Source organism: Pelophylax lessonae, assembly GCF_965119305.1.
Source record: "Pelophylax lessonae genome assembly, chromosome: 3".
Taxonomy (NCBI): Eukaryota; Metazoa; Chordata; class Amphibia; order Anura; family Ranidae; genus Pelophylax; species Pelophylax lessonae.
In genome coordinates this window covers 552277095-552298995 of record NC_138770.1, presented here as the reverse complement: position 1 = coordinate 552298995, position 21901 = coordinate 552277095, and the positions used below count along the sequence as shown (strand labels likewise).

At 38.7% G+C, this 21901-nt stretch overlaps 1 protein-coding gene across 1 annotated transcript in view; it reads left to right on the top strand.

Annotated features, from left to right (window-relative positions):
• Positions 1-16411, top strand: part of KIF26B (kinesin family member 26B) — a 546719-nt gene extending 530308 nt beyond the window's left edge. The window contains exons 13-15 of the mRNA XM_082249575.1: positions 7085-7287; positions 14165-14315; positions 15477-16411. Of these exons, the coding sequence (XP_082105701.1) occupies positions 7085-7287; positions 14165-14315; positions 15477-15625 (503 nt within the window). The 3' untranslated portion in view covers positions 15626-16411. The remainder of the gene's footprint in view (positions 1-7084; positions 7288-14164; positions 14316-15476) is intronic.
• The last annotated feature ends 5490 nt before the right edge of the window (positions 16412-21901 follow it).

Genomic DNA, 21901 nt, shown 5'->3' with positions numbered 1-21901 from the left:
TAGCAGAAAGGACTGTCAGGATGGCCAGCACTCTTCCTGGAGTAGCAGATCTTGTAGTCAAGATTTACTCATCCGCGACTAGCCCTAAAATTTAGTTTGCTAGTTATCACCCTTACATACATTTATTACATCTCACACTTCCACAAATATCTCTTAATGGGATTTAAATAACCTTAACTGTGATCACACCTTTAACCACTTGCCTACTGTGCACTTAAACCCCCTTCCCATCCAGACCAATTTTTAGCTTTCAGCGCTCTCACACTTTGAATGACAATTGCGCGGTCATGCTACACTGTACCCATATGACATTTTTATCATTTTTTTCACACAAATAGAGCTTTCTTTTGGTGGTATTTAATCACCTCTGGGTTTTTTATTTTTTACAAAAAAAAAGAAAAAAGACAGAAAATTTTGAAAAAAAAAAAGTTTTTCTTATTTTCTGCGAGTAATTTTGAAAATAAATAAATTTTTCTCCTTCACTGATGTGCACTGATGAGGCGGCACTGATGGGCACTGATAGGCTGCACTGATGGGCACTGATGAGGTGGCACTTATGGGCACTGATGAGGAGGTACTAATATGCCGCACTGATGAGCACTGATAGGCGGCATTGATGAGCACTGATAGGCGGCACTGCTGGGCACTGAGAGGTGGCACTGCTGGGCACTGAGAGGCGGCACTGACGGGCGGCACTGATGGGCACTGGCGGATGGTACTGATGGACACTGACGGGTGGCACTGATGAGCACTGATGGGCGGCACTGATGAGCACTGATGGGCAGCACCATCAGTGCCCACACTCAGTGCCCATAGTGCTGCCAGTCAGTGCTCATCAGTGCCTAGATGAGCAGGCACTGATGGGCACTGACTGGCAGCACTATGGGCACTGATTGTGGGCACTGATGGGGGGCACTGATGGCGGGCACTGTGGGCACTGATGGTGGGCACTTTGTGTATGTTTTTTACCTTGTGTAATCAGGGCACTGGTGATCAGTGCCCTGATTACATTCTTCTGTGTCCCCGGCGGCTGATCGGCTCTCCTCCTTCCACACACTGCAGTCTCTGTGTGAGGAAGGAGCGCTGGTGATGAGAGATGATCTCATATGTTTACATATGAGATCATCTCTCATTGCATGGGCGGATCACGTGGTAAATGGCCGCTGTGATTAGCCATTTACCACGATCTGTGATTGGCTGTGTCCAAGGGACCCGGCCGACACAGATTTTCCCCGATGCGCGCTCGCGGGAGCGCGCGGGGAGACTGTCTCGGGGAGGCCGTTTAAAGACGGCCTCCCGAAAATTAGAGTCCGCGCTGCAGCCGTCTTTCGGCTATAGCGTGGACCGGAAGTAGTTAAAATGATAACATACCTGAGAGAAAGATCATTTCTGTTGCATAGTTAAAAGTGATTAATTTTATGATGCATTGTAAAATGTATTTATTTGTCATCTATAGAGGGACACAGGAATTCAGAAACAGTTGGGTTTACTACCACCTAAAGGAAAATTAGACGTGGGCAAACAGGAAAATCATAAGCCAACCTCCTCTACCCAGCATGCTTCTGTTTTTTTGCAATCTGTCTCTAAAGGGAATGTTTTTAGGCACTGAAGTCTTTTGCTTTTGATTCATATTTACAGGGGCTTGTTTAAAACCTTATTAATGCAGTGCATATTACCCTACTTCAGCGTGTTTTTTCAGGCCTTTGGCTTTATAGAGCACCTTCAGCTGCAAAGACCTTTCCACTGAAACTACTATTTAAGTAATTCCTCTATGCAGATTTAAAACACCATGAAGAGTCCAGGGATCCACCTGTAAGCATGTCAGAACATTTCTCTTTTGAATTTGAATTTGTAAGTTGATGTAGATACAACTGTTTCCACCTTAATGGGGAAACCTTTAAAGAGGTTGTAAACTCGTTCAAAAATTTTTTTTTTTTTTACAACCTGCAAGAGAAAGACATAATGAGCTAGTATGCATCGCATACTAGCTCATTATGAAATACTTACCTTAGAACGAGCCCCCGCCGTGCCGCTCTCTTACCTGTATGACGAGCGACATGTTCAGTCGCCCGTCTTCCGGGATCGCGGCATCCGGCCATCTGATTGGCCGGAGCCGCGGTGACGTCACTCCCGCGCACGCGCGCTGGAGCCGACGGTCACGGCACGGGGCTCTGTAGGAACGGCACGATCAGCCGTTCCTTCAGAGCGCATGCGCCAGTGACGTCACTGGCTGCATTAAAGGTAAATATCTCCTAAACTGTACATGTTTAGGAGATATTTACAGTACCTATAGGTAAGCCTTATCATAGGCTTACCTATAGGTACAACTTCCTGAGGAGGGTTTACTTCCTCTTTAAACTGTTAAAAGGTATACTTACCTTTCAGGATTCCAATGACAAGCAGCTAAAGTCCCTCCTTAAGCCTGGTCATGCATTTTTAATTTTCTTGTACAATTTTCTTTTAGATTTATCTTAAATTATGTAGCGCAAGGGCCTGCCTAATTGGATACAATTGAAAGTTGTTTCGTTTTCTTGACCTCCTATTATGTTTTTTGGTAAATCTAAAGGAAAATTGCACAAGCAAATTGAACATGTTTGGCCAGCCTAAGTCCCACTTTTATTTGAATGGTCTTGCCCTCCATTCCACTTTTCATTTTAATCTGTCAGACCATGTCAGTTTGGGTAGATTCCCTCAAGAGGTATGCCTCTACCACCACCTTCTTTTTTAGGGATAGATTATGTCACATCCGGCTCCAACATGTGCGTTTAGCTGTATGCCTGAAGTTTGGCTTTAAAGGTGTATTATAAGGGATAATGCACCCAGTGCTATAATGTAGAAATGAGAAGTTCTACGCTTTCCTGCGGTTGTGGAATATCCTTGTAGCCTGTAATATTCTAAGAACTGACTCCTGTAGTTATATTATTCTAGTAATCGGATGTTCAAAATTTCATAAATGTTAGACCTTTGTGAGGCATGCATTGTCCAGTTTAATCTATTGAGGTAAACAATTTTCTCACTGTCTCATGTGACAGCAAGGTTTATTGTTGCCATCCTATTTTATGACTCTGCATGTGTTCAGTTGGCATTGCATCAGTTTGAATAATATCACTTTTCAAGCACTTTAAAACGCAGCCAGTAATTTATATTGGCCCCCCACGTGTAACAGTCAGTGGTGGCTCATGTTTCTTCTCTGTGAGGAGACAAGTTCTGTCTTGTTATGTGGCATTATACCAAACACTGTTTCATTGTTACCTGTGTCTCTCTAGCTAAGCTTATCAATTGTTTGTCATGTAAACCACAAACATCAGGGAGTGATGAGAGGAATCCAAAAGGAGTTCACAAATAGGGAACTGATTCAATCTTTCAGCTAAGTAATGCTGATCATGTCAGTCACGGTGTCATAAAAATATACTTTAGGCATCTTCCCACTTAGTAAAACCACAAGACGAGGGGAGCTCTAGTTTCCTTGTGCTTTGTCTTGTCACTTCTTGCTTTTTTGAGTTCTTGGGCTCAGAAATATGGTTAGTATTTTGCTGCATAGTTTATTTAATGCCCAATCCGTGTTTTAACTACTTAAGGACCAGGCCTATTTCTGACATTTGTTGCTTTAAAATCAGTATTTTTTGCTAGAAAATTACTTAGAACCCCCAAACATTATATATATATATATATATATATATATATAATATATATATATATATATATATATATATATATATATATATATATTTTAGCAGAGACCCTAGAGAATAAAATGGAGATCATTTTGCAATACTTTATGTCAATCTGTATTTGCGCAGTGGTCTTACAAACGCATTTTTTTTTGGAAGAAATACACTTTCTTATAAACAAGAAAACGGTTAAGTTAGCCCTTTTTTCCCCATAATGTTACGCCAAGTAAATTGATACCTAACTTGTCCACAAGCTCGTGGATTGGCGACACACTTTGGTACCTAAAAATCTCCGTAGGCGACGCTTTAAAAATTTCTGCAGGTTACCAGTTTGGAGTTACAGAGGAGGTCCAGTGCACTCGCTCTAACGATTGTGGCGATACCTTACCTATGTGGTTTGAACACCGTTTACATATGTGGGCGCGACTTGAGTATGCGTTCATTTCTGCGCATGAGCTCAGAGGGACGGGGCGCTTTAACTTTTTTTCTTTTCTTATTTATTTTACTTTTATTTTTTATTGTTACATTGTCCATTAAAAAAAAAAAACATTTTTTGATCACTTTTTTCCTATTACAAGGAATGTAAACATCCCTTGTAATAGAAATAAGCATGACAGGTCCTCTTTAATGTGAAATCTGGGGTCAGAAAGACCTTAGATCTCACATTTACCCTTAAAAGCAATAAAAATAAATAAAAAATTTGGCCCTTTAAGGCCGTTGGGTAGAAGTGACGTTTGGCGTCGCCCCCAGGTACTCCAAGGGCATAGTGTTGAGTGGAGGCCATCTTGCCCTCACTCGACTTCCTGCCCATCGCTCCAGGGGATCGGATTGTTTTCCCTGCTACAGGCGGCTCCGGTAAGCAGGGAAAACGACCGGGAAGCGGCGGGAGGGGGGTAGGCACCTCTCCCGCTGCCCATAAGAGTGATCCCGTTGTGAATCTGCTGCTAGGACCGTGTAAGAAAATACTGGTATTATGGCAGCTATCTGCTGCCATAACTTCGGTATTTACCGTCAAAGCAGCGACATAAATACATGGTGGGCAGTCCGGAAATAGTTAAAGAAAAAATAATAAAATAAAGTATATATTTTAAAAATGGTTAGTATATTTCTGCATAGTTTAAAACACTGATTGGGCATTAAATAAAGAAAGAAAAATAATAGAATAAAGTATATTTTTTAAAGGTAAGTAAATACCTAGCATAGGATATCGTGTTACAAGAGTTTAACCTGGTGCCGTTTTTAAGAGCCTGCGGTCGGCTTTCAGAGCCTTCTGCCCGGGTCGGATTTGGCTTCGACCGAGTCTAACATCATGTAACCCGGAAGCGATGTCACAAGGTCACTTCCGGTTTACTCGGCTGCCAATGGCGCAGATTTTTAAAAAAATGGCGGTATTCAAAAATCCAGATTTTGGCATTTTGAATACTTTGAACTGCAGAAGAGGGGTCTGGGGTCATTTAGACACCCGGTCTCTCCATAAAGAGTACCTGTCATTGCCTATTACTGTCGCAAGGAATGTTTACATTCCTTGTGACAGCAATAAAAGTGATCAGATTTTTTTTTTTTTTAAACAGTGTTACTAATAAAAAATGAAATAACATAAATAGGAAAAAAAAATTTTTTAAAGCACCCCCCACTTCCCCGTGAGCTCGCGCACTAAAGAAAATGCATACGTAAGTCCTGCCCACAAATGAAAACTGTGTTCAAACCACAGATGTGAGCTATTACCGCGATCGCCAGAGCGAGAGCAATATTTCTAGAAAAAGTCCTCCTCTGTAACTCTAAACTGGTAACTTTAAAAATGTTTAAAGCGTCGCCTATGGAGATTTTTAAGTACCGTAGTTTGTCCCTATTCCACGAGTGTGTGCAATTTTAAACTGTAACATGTTAGGTATCTATTTACTCATGACATCATCGGCGTGACATCATCTTTTACAATATATAAAAAAATTGGGCTAACTTTACTGGTTATTATTTTTTAAATGCAGTGAAATTTTTTTTTTCAAAAAAATTGCGTTTGAAAATAGCGCGTGACAAAAAATATTGCAATGACCATCATTTTATTCTCCAGAGTCTTTGCTAAAAAAAAAAATATATATATATATATATATATATATATAATGTTTGAGGGTTTTAAGTAAATTTCTAGCAAAAAATACTGATTTAAATTGTAAACAACGTATCAGAAATAGGCCTGGTCCTTAAGTGGTCAAACTAATTTAGCAAGCACAGCTTTCAAGCTCTGCCATAAGTTAAGATACAAAGGCAACAAAGTAAACTAATATTACAAGTTTAATTGGTTCATTACCATTGATTGATCCAATTTAAAATGCAATGAATGAAATAGTTGTTCATTTGTAAATAAATGAGGGTAATATTGATTTACTATAGCCTGCAGATTGCAATGTTCCTGCAGAAGTGAAAGAAAAGCATTTTGACTATAATAGGTAAAAATTTAAATTTAATGTAATGAGCATTAAATAAATGGAAGCTATTTGCATTGATATGAGACTTGTGACCTACATTTAAATTGTGTTGTTGAGTTTTAAGAAGAAATCATTCCATTCCATAATACTCCATAATACTCAATCCAGGTATAAAAGAATACTTCTGAAATAAGAACATATACTGTAAGTATTCATGCAGTGGCCTGGTTACACCAGCCCATATGCCATCAATGTGTCCACACTTGTGTACTTTGTGTAGGAGCAGTGCAATGTGTTTACTTTTATTCCCTATTATTTATTATATTAAAGTATCACAAAATGACACTTCATCTAACTCTATGACATGCAATGAGAATTTAGTGCGTTGCATAAAAATGAAGAATGTTTGCATTTTTATGCAACGCACTTTAGTCGTCAATACAGAGTTATTAAAGCATTCACTAAACAAAGTGAATGTTCACTGAGCTTATTAAATAAGGGGAAGCTTAATGTTCACTTTCTACTTGAACCCAGAAAAAGGGGTAGACTTTTGAAAGCTTGTCATAGAAAAATGAACTGTTAGTGCACATAAACAAAGTATCACAGACAGTACTCAACTGTGTTATGGGGATGGACAAATGATTAATTCACAGAAAATAACCCCACTAGTTCAGCTCACAGGGAGTGACAAGAATACTGCATTTCTAGCAAGGCCAACAGGTATTTTTCTGTACTTGCTGAAAAAATTCTTAGCTTGAGAAAAGAAAATGAATGCAGCAAAAAGACTGGTAGGCTGCAAAATATTCCATTTCTCTTCTTGGATTTTGTTATCCTTTAACCACTCTGCTGCCAGTGCTAACCACTTTGCTGTCATGCTCTCAATTTAAGTATAAAACTTTTTTACTAGGTTATTAGATTCTGTAAAAATGTTAATAGATGGTGCAAGCAATCTGTTTAAAATATAGTAATTGATTATTTCCTCCTGAATAGGATCTCAGAGGCGTCGACTTATTCCAGCATTATCGCTTGATGCCACCTCTCCTGTTAGAAAGCCAGCCAACAGCCCTGGAGTGCGCTGGGTAGATGGTCCTTTATGTAATGGTCAGCGGGGCCTGGGAGAACCGTTTGAAATAAAAGTGTACGAAATAGATGATGTAGAAAGGCTCCAGCGGCGTCGTGGTGAGGACTGCAAGGTAAATTGTTTTTCTAATTAAAGGAGAACCTGGGGAAATGTATTTATTGTGGGTGGGGGGGTTCATAAAAATCAGGGTATGTTTATGTTCCTAGTCCTTCAGTATACTGTTTGAAATGTCCTTTGGTGAAATCCCCAACTTTCATATCTACAACATCCTCTCCGTCCGCTTACATGTAATAGATTTTCCTATTAGGAGAAATGTTATTTAACCACTTGCCGACTGCCTGTCGCAGATTTACTGTGGCAGGCTGGCTCAGCTGCGTGAAATGGCGTAGCCCTACGTTAATCGCATGCATGGTTGCCGCCGGGCACCCGTGATCGCTCCCCGCTGAGAGAGAAAGACTGTCAACTGTTGTAAACACAGCTGACCATTCTTCTCCCTGAAATTATCACAGAGTGCCTGTGATCCTTCTATGTAGGATCACAGGTCTCTATAGTCATCTCACAAGCCCACCCCCCCCCCTCACAGTTAGAAAACACTCCCCTAGGCTTACACCTAACTCTTTGATCACTACTGTGTTAACTCCTTCCCTGCCAATGTCATTATTACAGTAACAGTGCATATTTTTAGCACTGATTACTGTAGTAATGTCACTGGTCGCCCCAAAAGTGTAAAAAATTGTCAGTTAGGAGTCCGATCTGTCTGCCACAATGTTGCAGTCCTGCTAAAAATCACAGATCGCCGACATTACTAGTAAAACAATTAAAAATTACATAAATCTTTCTCCAAGTTTGTAGATGCAATAACCTTTGCACAAACACCAATCAAAATACGTTATTGTGGTTTTTATGTTTACCAAAAATATGTAGCAGAATACAAATTGGCCTAAAAGGATAAACATTTAGATTTTTTATTTTTTTTGGGGGGGGGGGGATGTTATATAGCAGAAAGTGAAAATGGAAAGTATTTTTCCAGGCTGGAACTACAATACATGTAACACTTTAGGGCTTTTAGAATTGAATATTGCACGCCCAAGAACATAGATATGTGTTTGATTATCTATCCCTAAACACTACCTGAATACATTTCATAATGCCAAAAAAAAAAAAAATGACGCCTCTAGGGAGACAAAGCTGACAATCAATACTGTTATACAACTACTGATGGAAGTTGCAGCATCCATAATGGGATTTTCCTCCAATATTTTATGCTTCTATGCAGCAGTTACTGGTTTTGTTCCATGAGAGTAAGTTGCAATGAAAGACTAGTAACAGTGACTAAATAACATAAACCATTTCACCACTGTCTGCTTGTAGTGTGTCATTAGGTTACAAGTGCTTTCTTGTCAGCAGTACACTGGTATGTGTAAAGATACAATATTTGCTCTAATAGTAAATCATTTTGTTGGTGCTGTTCTGTACGTGAACTTTGCAGATAATTATTTAATATAGTGATGTCCAGGGTGAGTACAGTCTTACAATATAGTAATTATAAAAATACCAAAAGATATATGAGAAACCTGTTACTTTATGTTATTTGTGAACTTCTGTTTATTCAAGCTCCCTTTACTCGAGGACGGATTTTCTTTAAAGTGTATCTAAACACAAAAATAAAGATTTAATATACTGTATTGAAGTCTTTAGATGTGGTGGTTGTATTAGCAAATCTTCACTTTTTTGAGTTCAGCTCATCCTTAGGGGCTGGGCTGTAAGCCTGAATTTACACATGAGCATTTTCATTTTTTTTTTTTTTTTTTGTGCATTTAAAGGCCGAAGAATTTTAGCAAATAGAAAGCTGCTTACTAGGAAGGAGAGATGGTTAATAGACGGTTGTTAACCGTGTGTAAAATGTGTGTTACGCACAATTTTTAGGTAAGGGATATTGGAGCCAAAAACACGTGATTGTATCCCCAAATGAGCTCCTCTACTTTTTCTGAGCAATAGGTGACAACACTTCGCTCAGATGTGATTGAGCACAATATAGTAACATAGAACTTTGAGCATTGACACCCTTCTGGAAAAGTGCTTCAAATCGCTCAGGCATGAAAAGGGGCTAAATTATGTTTTATTCATTTAATAACATAATATTTCCATCATGTAATTTATGCTCCATTTTCAATCGTTTTTGGCATTGAGTCTCTTGCTATCAAGCGATGAGTCTCTTTCTATGAAGTTATGGAAAATTTGATGCATAATTGTGTGCTATGGATAAGGTAAATGTAAGATTTCCAAACGCTTAGTAGCATTAGATAAGTGGCCTTTCACACAAGCTTTCTGATCGGACCCTCCAGTCTCCTTTATGAAGCAGCGGATGTCAGCAGACATGTCCTGCTACCATCCAATCCGTTCTTGCCTGCAAAATCCAGATGGATAGTGGTCCTAATTTCCATCTGTCTGGCAGATTGGGCCAAATAGGATTGGAGGAAAATGGACAGGCGGTCCGTTTCTTCCTGATTTCCTCATAGAGTAATTGTCATCTGCCTGCTCAGCAGGGATCAATGGAGCGATCCCCAGCTGTGCAAGTGGAATCCTCAAGACAGAGGCGTCCGTGTGAAAGGGGCCTAAAGCATATGTAAACCCTCACTTTGTAAAACAACCCATTCAGTTTAAAACAGAAATGAAAATGAAAGGCTAAACATTTGCTAAGATTTCTAATATGATAATATTGGGCACATTGTTAAACTGTCTCTTGTTTGTGAAAATAAGGGTAGGATTTATCATATACCCTGTATATTTTCCATAATATACTTTATTTCTTGTTCATTTGGGGACTCAGGATTCAGAGACAATTGGGTTATACTGCCGACTATAGTAGGATTTGGATACTGGCAAACAAAAAAAAGTGATCAGCCTGGTATAACCACCCACAGCAGTGCAGTGTTTTGCTATTTTCCTAGGAAGATGAATTTATTTTCTTAACTGAAGAATTGTGTAGTATCAATTGCACACCTTAAAGGCTTGCCCACAGCTTATGCAGTATGCGGTAGTAAATTGGTAGATGGCTTCACCATGCAATTGTAGGAAAATTATTTATTATTATTTTCGAATGTCTTCCTCTATGAGAAAAGTTTAACAATTTTACTAGGCTTTTTTTTCTTTTTTCAAGATTATAGTTTTTCTTTGATCAAGACTTCAGCTACATGCAGCTTGAGCTGGTCTCTTAATGTAGATATCTTGTGCATCCTCAACAATAGCTTTTGAGGTCATACCCAAACACTGCTAGACTGGGCTATTTCAGGGCCTGCTTTGAAAGGGAGCTTCAGGCTCTGGATTCAGGTTTTGACACTTTTTAGACCTCCACCAGAGCTACACTTGTATATTAGGACTATTGGGCACTATTATTATTAATTTTTTCTGTTGGTTTCTTCAGAAGGGGATACAAATTTGAGGAATTAGGTGTCGTATCACTAGGTGGAGTGTCACAGTCATACTCTGAGCTTTTTTACCACCATTTAGCATTAGGTAGCATCTTCCTACCACTGTACCTTGTCACAAGAGACATACAGTCTCACTTCGGTTAGTCCTTGCTGTCATCACCTACAGTGACCTGGTCACTTCTGGCCATTTGAGCTTCTTCTGCTTTCAGAAGTCAGTTCATGAGTGCTGATGATTTTATCTTGTAATAGAGCTAACTTGTCCAGGCTTGAGGTGCAGCTTGTCAAATCCCAATCACTAGAGGAACAGTGTCATTGTTTTGGGTCCCTCAGTCAAACAATCCACTAATAGTTCCGCATCGACCTGCAGTATTCTCCCTCATGAACCTGACACCAAAAGCTTTGAACATTCCTCTGAGTGGACCCTATTTGGTTTTAACCCAGGAGAATGTTACCACAGTTATGCAGAATTTCATAGGCCAAAGGGCAACTTTTATACTGACTGACAAAGATCATAAGCATACCTTATTCTGCAGAATCATTATCTGACCTGCATGTAGCCTTAGCAGTTTCTGAGCCTTCAGATGTGTAGGGTCTATCAGATGAATATTCTAAAAAAGTTGACTTTTATTGATGCAATGTATACCAACTTAGCAATGGAAGAGCAGCATGTAGCTTTCTCTATTGCTGTTACCAGTCTAGAAACCCTCAGGCTACTAAAACCTTTCCCATGCACATGCTATTACCAGGTGACTGACTGAGAAACTCCTGAAAAACTGTTTACACCATCCTAACATTTCCAGTCCAATACCCATTTTAGGAGACCTTTAATAAGAAATGGGCTGTTCCCAAAAGTTATCCAGGAGTATCCCATCCTAATAAAGCATTGAAAATTCCTGTAGAGGATGGGCCAATATTTAACAATCCCTTAAAATGTTTGTTGTCTCTGTCAGGCCCTGAATTGCAATCTGCCATGCCCATGAACTTAGTCTATAATGCAATAGGAGAATGGATTAAACTCATGAGATCTTTCCTCCACACTGATCTTCTATTTGTGGAGTACTTAGGAGTTCATGCCAACAGCCTTGCATTACTGTGTAAATGGGCTAGTGGATGTCTCCCTTCTTGTTTCCCATATGAGTCTCCTGTCAGTTAAGATGTGAAGAACTCCTTGATTGAATTGTTGGGCTGCGGAACCACACCCCCACCTCAAACACCCAGGCCAAGTAAAGTTATTTTGCCCTGCAGGGCCAAACCCAACTCAGAGGCTACTTTCACCCCAAACCCGAGGCCCCTAAATCCCCCAAACCTGCAGACAAGACCTCTTTGACATGAAGGAATGCCCCAACCTTCCAAAGTCAGGAGATGTCTATTGGCCTTTGTGCACACCTGAAAGACAGCATCTCTGATGCCGGGGTACGGGAGGTGGTTTCAGTGGACTACAAACTAGTGTTTTGCTGCCAACCCCCTCTGCATTTCGTATCTTCTAATATTCCTGTGACCCTTGTGGGTCTTCTGTAGCAAGGGGTTATTGGCATAGTTTCTGTTCAGAAAGATTTTGGGAGTTTTTAATCCAACTCATTCACAGTTCCAAAACCAAAAGGATCAACTGTCCTATCTTGAATGTCAAGGCCTTAAATGTCTTCATTTGGTCCTAAAAGTTTTGTCTGCAATTCTCTGGGTCTGTCATAGCCTTACTCCATTAGGGAGACTTTCTGGTCTCTGTAGAATTCAAGGAAGTGAACTTGCGTGCCCCTTTTTTTTTCCAGCAGATCATTAACCATGGCATTCAGTCTGTTATCTGCACCCAACATAGTCAACAATGTTCTAGCCCATGTTCTTGTGTTGGTGGACGATTCTTTTGAGGCAGTCCCATTTGTTCTGTTCACTCCAGGCTCCTATATCTTAACATTGTTTTATTGAGGGACAAATTGGTTCAGCCTCTAGACAAACTAATTCACTGGACACCAAGGACCAGGTCTTCTGTGGCCTGGTGGCTCAGTAAGCCAGCTCTTGCATTAGGGAAATTCCTCCTTCTGATCTCTTGGAATATTATAATGGAAACCAATTTAATAGGCTGGAGAGAAGTCCTAGACACCTTGTTGATGCAGGAGACTTGGACCCTTAAGGAATTTCAAATCCCAATCGACATTCTGGAGTTTTATGCAGTTTGGTTTTATTTGTTATGTTGGACATCTCAAAAGGAGGGTCTTCTTGCAGAATCCAGTTGGACAATGCAACGGCAGTGCTGTATATCAACCATCAGGGGGGAACCAAAAGTCTTGCTACAGGAAAAAAAGAATAAGAAAGGTTTTTGTCCAGGGCATAACTTCACATTCTAGCCTTGTCCTCCATTCACATTCCAAGCATTGGAAAATTGGCTGGCAGACTACTTCAGACGATAGCACTTGAACACGTGTCAAAGGTGGGGATGCCAGATGTGGACCTCTTGGCCTCCAGATTTAGCATCAAACTGCACAGGTTTTTCTCCAGGTGCAGAAATCCACTGGTGGATGCTCTGGTGGTTCCATGGGTTCAGCAAAATCTGTTCTATGCCTTTCCCCCTGTGAAACTCCTTTCTCATCTGCTCCATAAGATGAAGATGGAAGTAATTCCAGTGAATCTTATAGCTCCAGACTTGCTCAAGTGGATGTGGTAATTACACCTGATCAGACTCCTGGCAGATGCCTCGTGGGCTCTTTCAGATTGGCCCCATCTTCATATCCTAGGGCCAGTTTACCATTCTGCACCATAGTTGTTTTCTTTAGCAGCATGGTTGTTAAAGCCCAGGTCCTGAGGGACAGGGGCCTGTTCAACGTGTTGAATCCCACAATATTAAAAGCCATGAAGTCTACTTCCCACAATAGTCTACCATCACACAGGTAAGGTATATTTGCCTAGTGTGAGGTAATACCCTTTCATCCCAGAAAATACTCCATGGTACAAATGATCTACTACTAGATCTGTGAGTTCTTCTTGAGGTTTTTTTGACTTCGGAAAACTTTTCCCAGGTTTACAAGGTTGGCACTTTGTCTTCTCTTCATACGTTCTTCAGGTTTTCAGGGTAGATCTTTAGGCCTTATCTGATATCAATTTTGGGTCCTTCTGGCAGATCTTTGAGCTACAGCCAGTCCCAGTTTTTTCTTATTGTAGTTGGACCTGGTAACAATTTTTATGCTGTTACCCACCCCTCATTTGGAAATTTATGAATGTTCCTTTGTCTCTGAAAACCTGTCCTCAATTCATAGAAAATAATTTTGGAGTTTTGTACTCACTGTAAAATAATTTTCTTAGAAGTTTATTGAGAAACAGGCCATAGACATCTGTGATTATGCTCTTGGTCTCAGCACTGCTTGTTACAAAACTGGGGCATGCTATGTAGGAATAAAAGGAATTATACCAGACTGATCACTTGTTTGCCAGTGTCAAAATCCTCCTGTATTTGGCAGCAAAACTTAGTTGTCTCTGAATCCTGTCTTTTAATGATCTTCCAAGAAAAAAGTTTTTCATGGGGGTGCAAAAATTCAGTTTTTAAAAGGAATGTTTGTTTTTTCTTGTTAGATGGTTGCAAAATTCAGTTCAAAGCTCAAGATCTTAGAACACCGCCAACAAAGAATCGCAGAGGTCAAGGCCAAATATGAGTGGCTTATGAAGGAACTAGAGACTACTAAACAATACCTGATGCTGGATCCAAATAAGTGGCTCAGTGAATGTAAGAACATTTTATTTTTATATAATTGTTTCATTAATTATGACTCTAGCAGTATGGATAGATAGTGATATTTATGGAGTACATGAAAACAACATGATTGGCATCGGAAGCTCAAAGAGTGCCTCCAGCTGAATGAATTAGGAACAAAACAAGGCACAGCTTACAGATTCTTGGGTAATCGCTAAGTACTTAATAGCACTCATTTATAACTATAGGCTGTATTCTTCAATTCAACATAGAAACAAAATTTGGCATGTACATTTCTTGTGATATTCTGCTGTTGCACAAGTGGTGAAATGTAGGTAATAAATATTTACCTTGCATTAGGCAGATGGGATCCGAAGCCAATGTCCCATTCTGTGGCTGGGATGATCAGGCTGTAGAACAGATTTTTCAGTTGTGAAATGCAAACACTTTAGCAGAGCAAAAAATAGCAGTGTATGTATAGCCCAAACTGTTTTTTTTTTTGAGTAAGGAAAGAATAAAACCTCTGTTATTATATTTTTTGCTGTCAGTGTCCTATTTCTCTTCACTTCCTAACCCAGAGATGCAGCAGAAAGTGAGAGGAAATCTTTAAAAGTGAGGTGAATTCTCCTCTTCGACAGTTGTCACCAGAACAGGTGTCCCGATAGCAAGATTTCACCTTTTGCACTAGTGATATTTTGGATTTTCTAACCTTCTTTCTAGCCAACAGTGGTCACCAGACCACAAATAGAGTGTGAATTCAACCAGTGGTGATACAGATTGCAAATAAAAACAAGGGTTCTATTTCTTTTCTTCTTTATAAAAAAAAAACTAAAAAAAGGTTTTGCCTATAGATTCACTTTAAAATTATGTGATGCACTCTTGGGCCACACTGGTGGTAAACTAAAAATAGATATTTTTAGCCTTCATCTTTCAGATTGACATACTAATGAGGACTAAAAGTGTATTCTTAGATGTAGATAACTACATGTAGGTAAATCAGTACAGTTTTGTGTACAGTATTCTCAGATTGCTGATACCTCTGACCTCATTGCCATTCTTGCCTTGGACCTTTTTGTGGTCTTTTTTTTCAAAAACTGACCAGTAGTACGTTTTCTCTATAAAATATATTTTTTAGAAGTAAACAAATCAAGAACATGTTTGTTGTTTTTATAACACACACTTTTTTTTGTTCAGTTGATTTGGAACAAACTTATGAAGTGGACTCCATAGAATATTTAGAGGCACTGGAATGTGTGACAGAACGTTTGGAAAACAGAGTCAACTTCTGCAAGGCTCATCTCATGATGATCACCTGTTTTGATATTACTTCAAGACGCCGGTAAAACTGGATGGTAGAACTGAAGTTAAAAAAAAAAATGCAATTAAAGAAACTTGTCCCATAATTATTTTAACCCTTCCAAAACACCCAAAGACTTTGGAAAACAAGACTTCAGGTGGACAATGTCATGTTGAAATTTGACGGAGAATGTGTAAAGAGGGGTCAAGAAGGAGTTTTTGGTGAGACTGAGCACATTCGCAAACATTTTTTTTTTTTTTTAATAAAAAGCTAAGGACAAGTAGAACATTGAAGAGAGCACTTTGAGAAACTTTAAAGGTTAAATTTTGTATATAAGGACTGATAGCAGAACTGAACTTTGCCTCTGAGCAGTGGAGTATGAAGAAAGCGGAACCTTCAGAAGTACTGTACAAAGGAGAAGAATCCAGTGAGACTAAGTGCCTTTTAAATCTTTAATATCCAAACATTTATGTTCATATTTTCTTGTGTACAGATGGTGCTAGTCACGGAAAAGAAAAAAAAAATCTGAAAAACACATTTTTTAGGTGTATTTGCAGCTTGTTCTCCCCATTGTGTATTATCTGAACTCCGACTTGCTGTTTTAAGTACTTGTGTTTGTTGCTATGTTTTCTGATCAGTATAGCTTATGACTATGTGTGAACTGTCTGTTAAACATGTGGACTCTCAATGCAAAGGATTCACATGGTCAATACCTGGTAAGGATTTGTGTCACAGTTACGGATGATATACAGCTTGTATATGCATGTTTAGGTATACAGTATTAAATGTATGATGGGCACAGCTCTATACAGTATTAAAGAAAAGAAAAGTTTGTCAGTCTTGTTTTCTTTATTCATTTTATATTAACGGTATTGGGTATCTAGTTGCAGAATTTAAATCTTCTAAAATTCAGGGCACAACAATAATGATTACAGCATAATTTAACTAAAAAGAAAAAATATACATTGTAAAACTATGAAAAAAAAGATTATGAATGAAAAAAATATGAAAAATTGGCTGGCAGAATTATGTTGCCATAACATACGCAGTGACATACTTAAAGCAAATCTAAAGTATTTTTAATGCAAAGACTTTGAAATTGCAAGTCCAAAATAGTGCATGCATGCATAATATCCAATCTGTATTAGCTTTTGCTTAATCCGTTTTTTATAATATTCTATTCCAGTTACTTTCTCAGCATTAGTGGGAGGTAACGTTGGTGTAGTTCTCTGTAGGAAATACTTTCATTCTTTGCCAGGGACCATATTTTATGCAGTAATATGCTGCCTTCTATGCAACTATAGTAGTATAATAACATTTGGAGAAAGATCTGGAAAGCCTATGACCTCTGAGCTTTGCAGCCAGCTGATATTAAGCCAAAAGGTCATGGAAAATCCAGGACCTGTCTAATCCTCCACAGTATCTGGTCACCCTGTTGAGAAAGCCATAATTTAGCTTTCCAAGTACACATGTATGGATTATTTTACCTTGCAATTTCAGAAAGTGCATTAAAAAAAAACTTGTTTCTGTCTGGAACTATGGTAGAAAGATTTTCCTGCTGAAATCCTCCAAGAATGTTAACACTCAGCCCAACAGACCCAGCAATGAGTAAAATATTATTTTTGAGTAGTCTGGGCTTTTAAGGGAAGCTATAATGATTTTATTTAAATTGCATTGTTTGAAGCCGATACGTTTTTAATATGTGATTAATACGTAATAAAGGATTCTCAGAACTCTATGCATTAGCAGACAAGACAGCGCAGCATAAACTGGCACCTTTTTGGGCTGGTCTGTCAGATTGAAATTTTAGACTAAATTGTGTCAAATAAGGGAGTAGTCACTACCATGGGTCACTTCTATGACTAAGTTGAAATATTTGATATCTACCTAAAATAAATACATATGTACAAACACTATATGTTTCTTTTACCTATCATGACTAAGTGTTTATTCTTTAGTGTGACCAATCAGAATGATCACATGATGGACTGCAATTCTAAATGATTGCGACTTATTAAACCTAGTACACACTACTAGTTTAATTTATTTTGAATGGTTTTTATTGAACTGTACTAGTTTATTTTCGTTCAACCCAGTGGGCTGAGCAAAAAAAAAAAAGTGACAGCTCAGGCGGAGCCGCTGTAATAACTATGCTGGTACAGCGATCTCCCCCGCTGAGCTATTGTGTTCTTTCCGGGTAGATGGCCCTCCTGCCAGAACACACTGGTCAGCGCTCTCAGCTGTTCGCTGATCGGATGACAATTGGTAGACCTTTTATGATCATGCCCCTTTGACAGAAGCTAGCCGAATGGCTGGCTTCTATCGGACTGGCTGCTGTACGCAGGGGCCAAAAGTTTACTGCTTTCTATTGAATTGGCCGATGCCACCTGGAATTTGGCCTGTGTGTACAAGGCTTTAGTGCTTTTAAGAGCTAGCATTCTTTACTGAATGAGTTCAAATTTGGAGTCCATTAAACCCTATTGTACTAAATACAGGGTTTCATTATATCATAGGTACATTATTCTCAACAAATTAACAAATGTTAAAAAAATAAATGAAACATGTTTGGGATAAACGTAAAAACAGCACACACCAGGGCAGGCTTGATGCACTACTTGGTCTTTTTCTGCCGTCACACTTCTATGTTTCTCATGCAGAAGAGAGCTCAGTTCAGCAGCGTTATTTTTGGATTATGAAACCTGGGTAAACTCTTATCAGTACAGAACTTTCTCAAACACAATATTTCATACTATAAAACTGGTTTATGTAAGTCCACAAAACCGGTACAGAATTGTGGTACTGTACAGTGTAATTCAAATACAGTTTCAAATTGTGTGGGCTATACTACCATATATAGTGTTTTAAAACTGTTATTGTTTTATTTCAGTTACCTTAAACTTTTTGTGAAATGTGCGATGTGAACACACAAGGAAACTGATGTTAAACTTTTACTTATAGTCTCTTCCAGTATATAAGCAAACATACTGCAGCACATTACTGTACTTGTTTGTACACTGTACTTTTAATCAGTGCTTTCAGCAATTGGTGCAATTGGTTCATGTATATGATTAAATAGAATTGAGATGCTTTTACTGATACTTTACTCATCTATCTGAAGTTAATGTAGACCTACAGTACACACTATTTATCATTGGCAACTAGGAACTGGATCTCTGCTTTCGCCTTGGCTGTGAATCTTTCTTAATGAAAGCATTGGCCCACGTCCAAGATTAAAACCTTTTACTTTTTCTGCTCACATTAAGTAGAGCTTAAGTGTACAGAGTCCCCCTTCCCAAAAAAGTAAATAATCCCGAGTTGACTGTATCCTGCACACTGCTGGTTTCCGTCAAAACCAAGAATGCTTTTTAGATGGAGAATTTCATATCTTTCTAACCAGTACAGTCTAGCTTTTAGACTCTCAGATGCTTCTAACATTTCAAAAAAAGAAATCTAGTTTGCCATGTTTTTCATGTTCATAATTGATACTCCTGGATTTAGGCTGTGTTCTTTTTACCTCTTTTTTAGGATGCTTGTTTTTTTTTTGTTATCTAAGAAGTGTTTAGGCATGCTGCCAAAATTAAAATAAAAATTTGGTGGAGTGCTACTTCAACATTTTTATGGGTTAAGAAAACTACTGCTGAGTCAAAAGAACAAAAACTCATATTGCAATATTGCTCAAATATCAAGCTAGAGCAATGTAAGAGTCCCAAATGGGCCAAAGTCCACGTTATGGTAAAAGTGTTCCAGATTCAGAGTATTTCTTCAGCTAAATCTATCATCCTCTATTAATCCTGTTCACTTGGGCTTCTTGTTGCTACAATCATTATCTGTAGAAGGTGAACAGCATTGTTCAAAGTCATATGCATAAATAGCTTTCCAGGTTTTACCGCCATGGTAGCAGATTTCTTTCGGTTGAATGAGGACAAATATGCCTTATTAGGGCCACCCTTTGGTTGCTATCACCCACTTCATAATCATATGGTAGTAACCTTGCTCAAAGGTAGATGTGATTCTAACAGACCAAAAGCTAAATTGTGACATAGTGTTTTTTTTTTGGGAAATTAAACTTTAATCCTGGCAGTACATTTTTTAAGAGTTTCTGCTGAAATTAGTGATGCATTGATTTATTGTGAAATATATTTTTTGCTCATGCTTAAAGGATAAGTATGGCCAACGCTCTTTTGGTCATATTTCTCCTGTGGCTCACAGGAGTGCACTCAGTTTTGCACTCCTTTGACCCAGATTTAGCTGACAGTGGGCTAAAGTCTGCTGTTGGCTGGCGACACAGAACCAGTCCAGGCTCTGTCAATTATCGGGATCCACCTGGATGTGTTACAGGCAGCTGGCTCAACCTATCAGCGTACCACTGAGAAACTGAGACAATCGCTTCTGCCCCCTCTACAATCTGGGTCTCCAGTGATCGCTGGAAGGGCAGAGCACCGAGCGGTGACTGACAGTCACCACTCTTTGCTCAGTTTATATCTGAGAACTGAGCAATAAGCTGTGTCGTAGAGCGGCTGGGGACAGCTGCAGTATCAGATTAAAGGTTTTTTTTTCTACTTTAGTGTTTTTATTAAGTTTGTATGGAATAAGAGAAAGTATACAACTCGTACGCACTTCTCTTTTAAATTAACCCAAACAGCTAATCCCTCATTTTTTTTGAACCAGGCCTCAAATATGGAGCAAGTCATCCATATACTATATATTCTGAAAGGTACAGTAAAGGGCTTAATGTTACATAGTATAATGGATTTTCTGTGAATGCATGTGTTGAGTTTATATTTAACGAATTGCTATTCCATATTTTTATTTTTAAATATAAAGATTTGCAGGTCTCTCATTAGAATTCATCAGAAAGACATCAGAAGTCTGACCTTTTGCCTTCCAGATGTATTTACATAGATCAGAAGAGTAAATTGGTCTCTTTGCAGGAAAGCTTCTCATTTATAAAAAATGCTTTTGGTGGTAAGGGTGTGTGCTGGTTAGATTTTTATAGAATAATCCAGTTTCATCACATAATGGTATTAAAGAATTACACGCTGCTGATCTTTACGCCATCAGCTCTTTTTGATAAAGTTCACGATCTCTTTTGTTGCGGTTTTATTTTCCTTATATCTTGTTTTAATCTGTCCGACCAGCCATTACATGCCTTTAGAATTGAGATGGCCCGGTTAACAGCGTGGTCAATTTTTTTCTTTTTGTTGACATTCTGGTCTTAAAAAACTTTTAATTTAGGAAATTATATTGGTCCTGGCATATGAAAGTTCTTATTTTAATACACTGCCAACATACATATGTGAATGACATGATATGCCTCTCACACCCGCATCTGCACACAGGAAAAATGTCCAGTAGCCATGAGATGTATGTTGCAATAGGCGCAACATGCCCCTCCCACAGGGGGAAAGAATGTCAGCTCACATATCCCTTATATGTTTTTTTTAACATTACCTCCCTTATCATTTTGATATTTCTGTACACTGCCTGCATGGCTTTCTGTATATCATAGAGTAAAAAAATGTATAAAACTTGATGGTTCTATTAAAAAAATAGCCTTTTTCAAAACAATGCATTTACTGCATGTTGAATGATAGTCTGAGTTTAGTGTTTTTTTGGGAGATTGTTTTTTTTTTTATTCATTTATTTATTTTTATTCATCATGATTACATCTTGAGCCTAACTTAGAATTTTTATGTATAGTGCGCATAATGATAAACTGTATTCTAGAATTACACTTTTAGAGATCTGTTAAAATACTTTAAACTGTATACTTTTTCACTTTTCAGCTGGTAATTACTTTAGATTACACAGCAGGAGTGGCTGTCAAAATTTTTAAAATGACACTTGAGTAAATACAATAAATCAATGCATTTCTTCTACTTGCTATTTCATTCATAGATTAAAGGTGTAAACTTTCATCTGCATATGAAATCAGTTAAAGAATCCTTACAAGTTGATTTTTTTTTTTTTTTTACATAAAATGTATTCATGTTTAACCCCTTAACTTCTTGCCGATCGCCCCACGTACATTTACTGCAAGGTGGCGGCTTCTGTGTGTGCAGAATCACATACAGGTACTTGATCCTGCACTTCTGAATCTGTGGCGCCCATGTACGCCGCCGGCGACCCGCTCCCGCTGTGATTGGACACAGCGGGAGCCAATCGGCAGGTCCCCACCGATCATTCCCTATAGAGGCAGAACAGCGGTCTGCCTATGTAAACAAGGCAGATCGCCGTTCTGTTAGTAGGGAAAACAGAGATCCTGTGTTTTGCTAAACAGAAACACTTCTCACAGTTAAAACACCTCCCCAACAATTAGCAA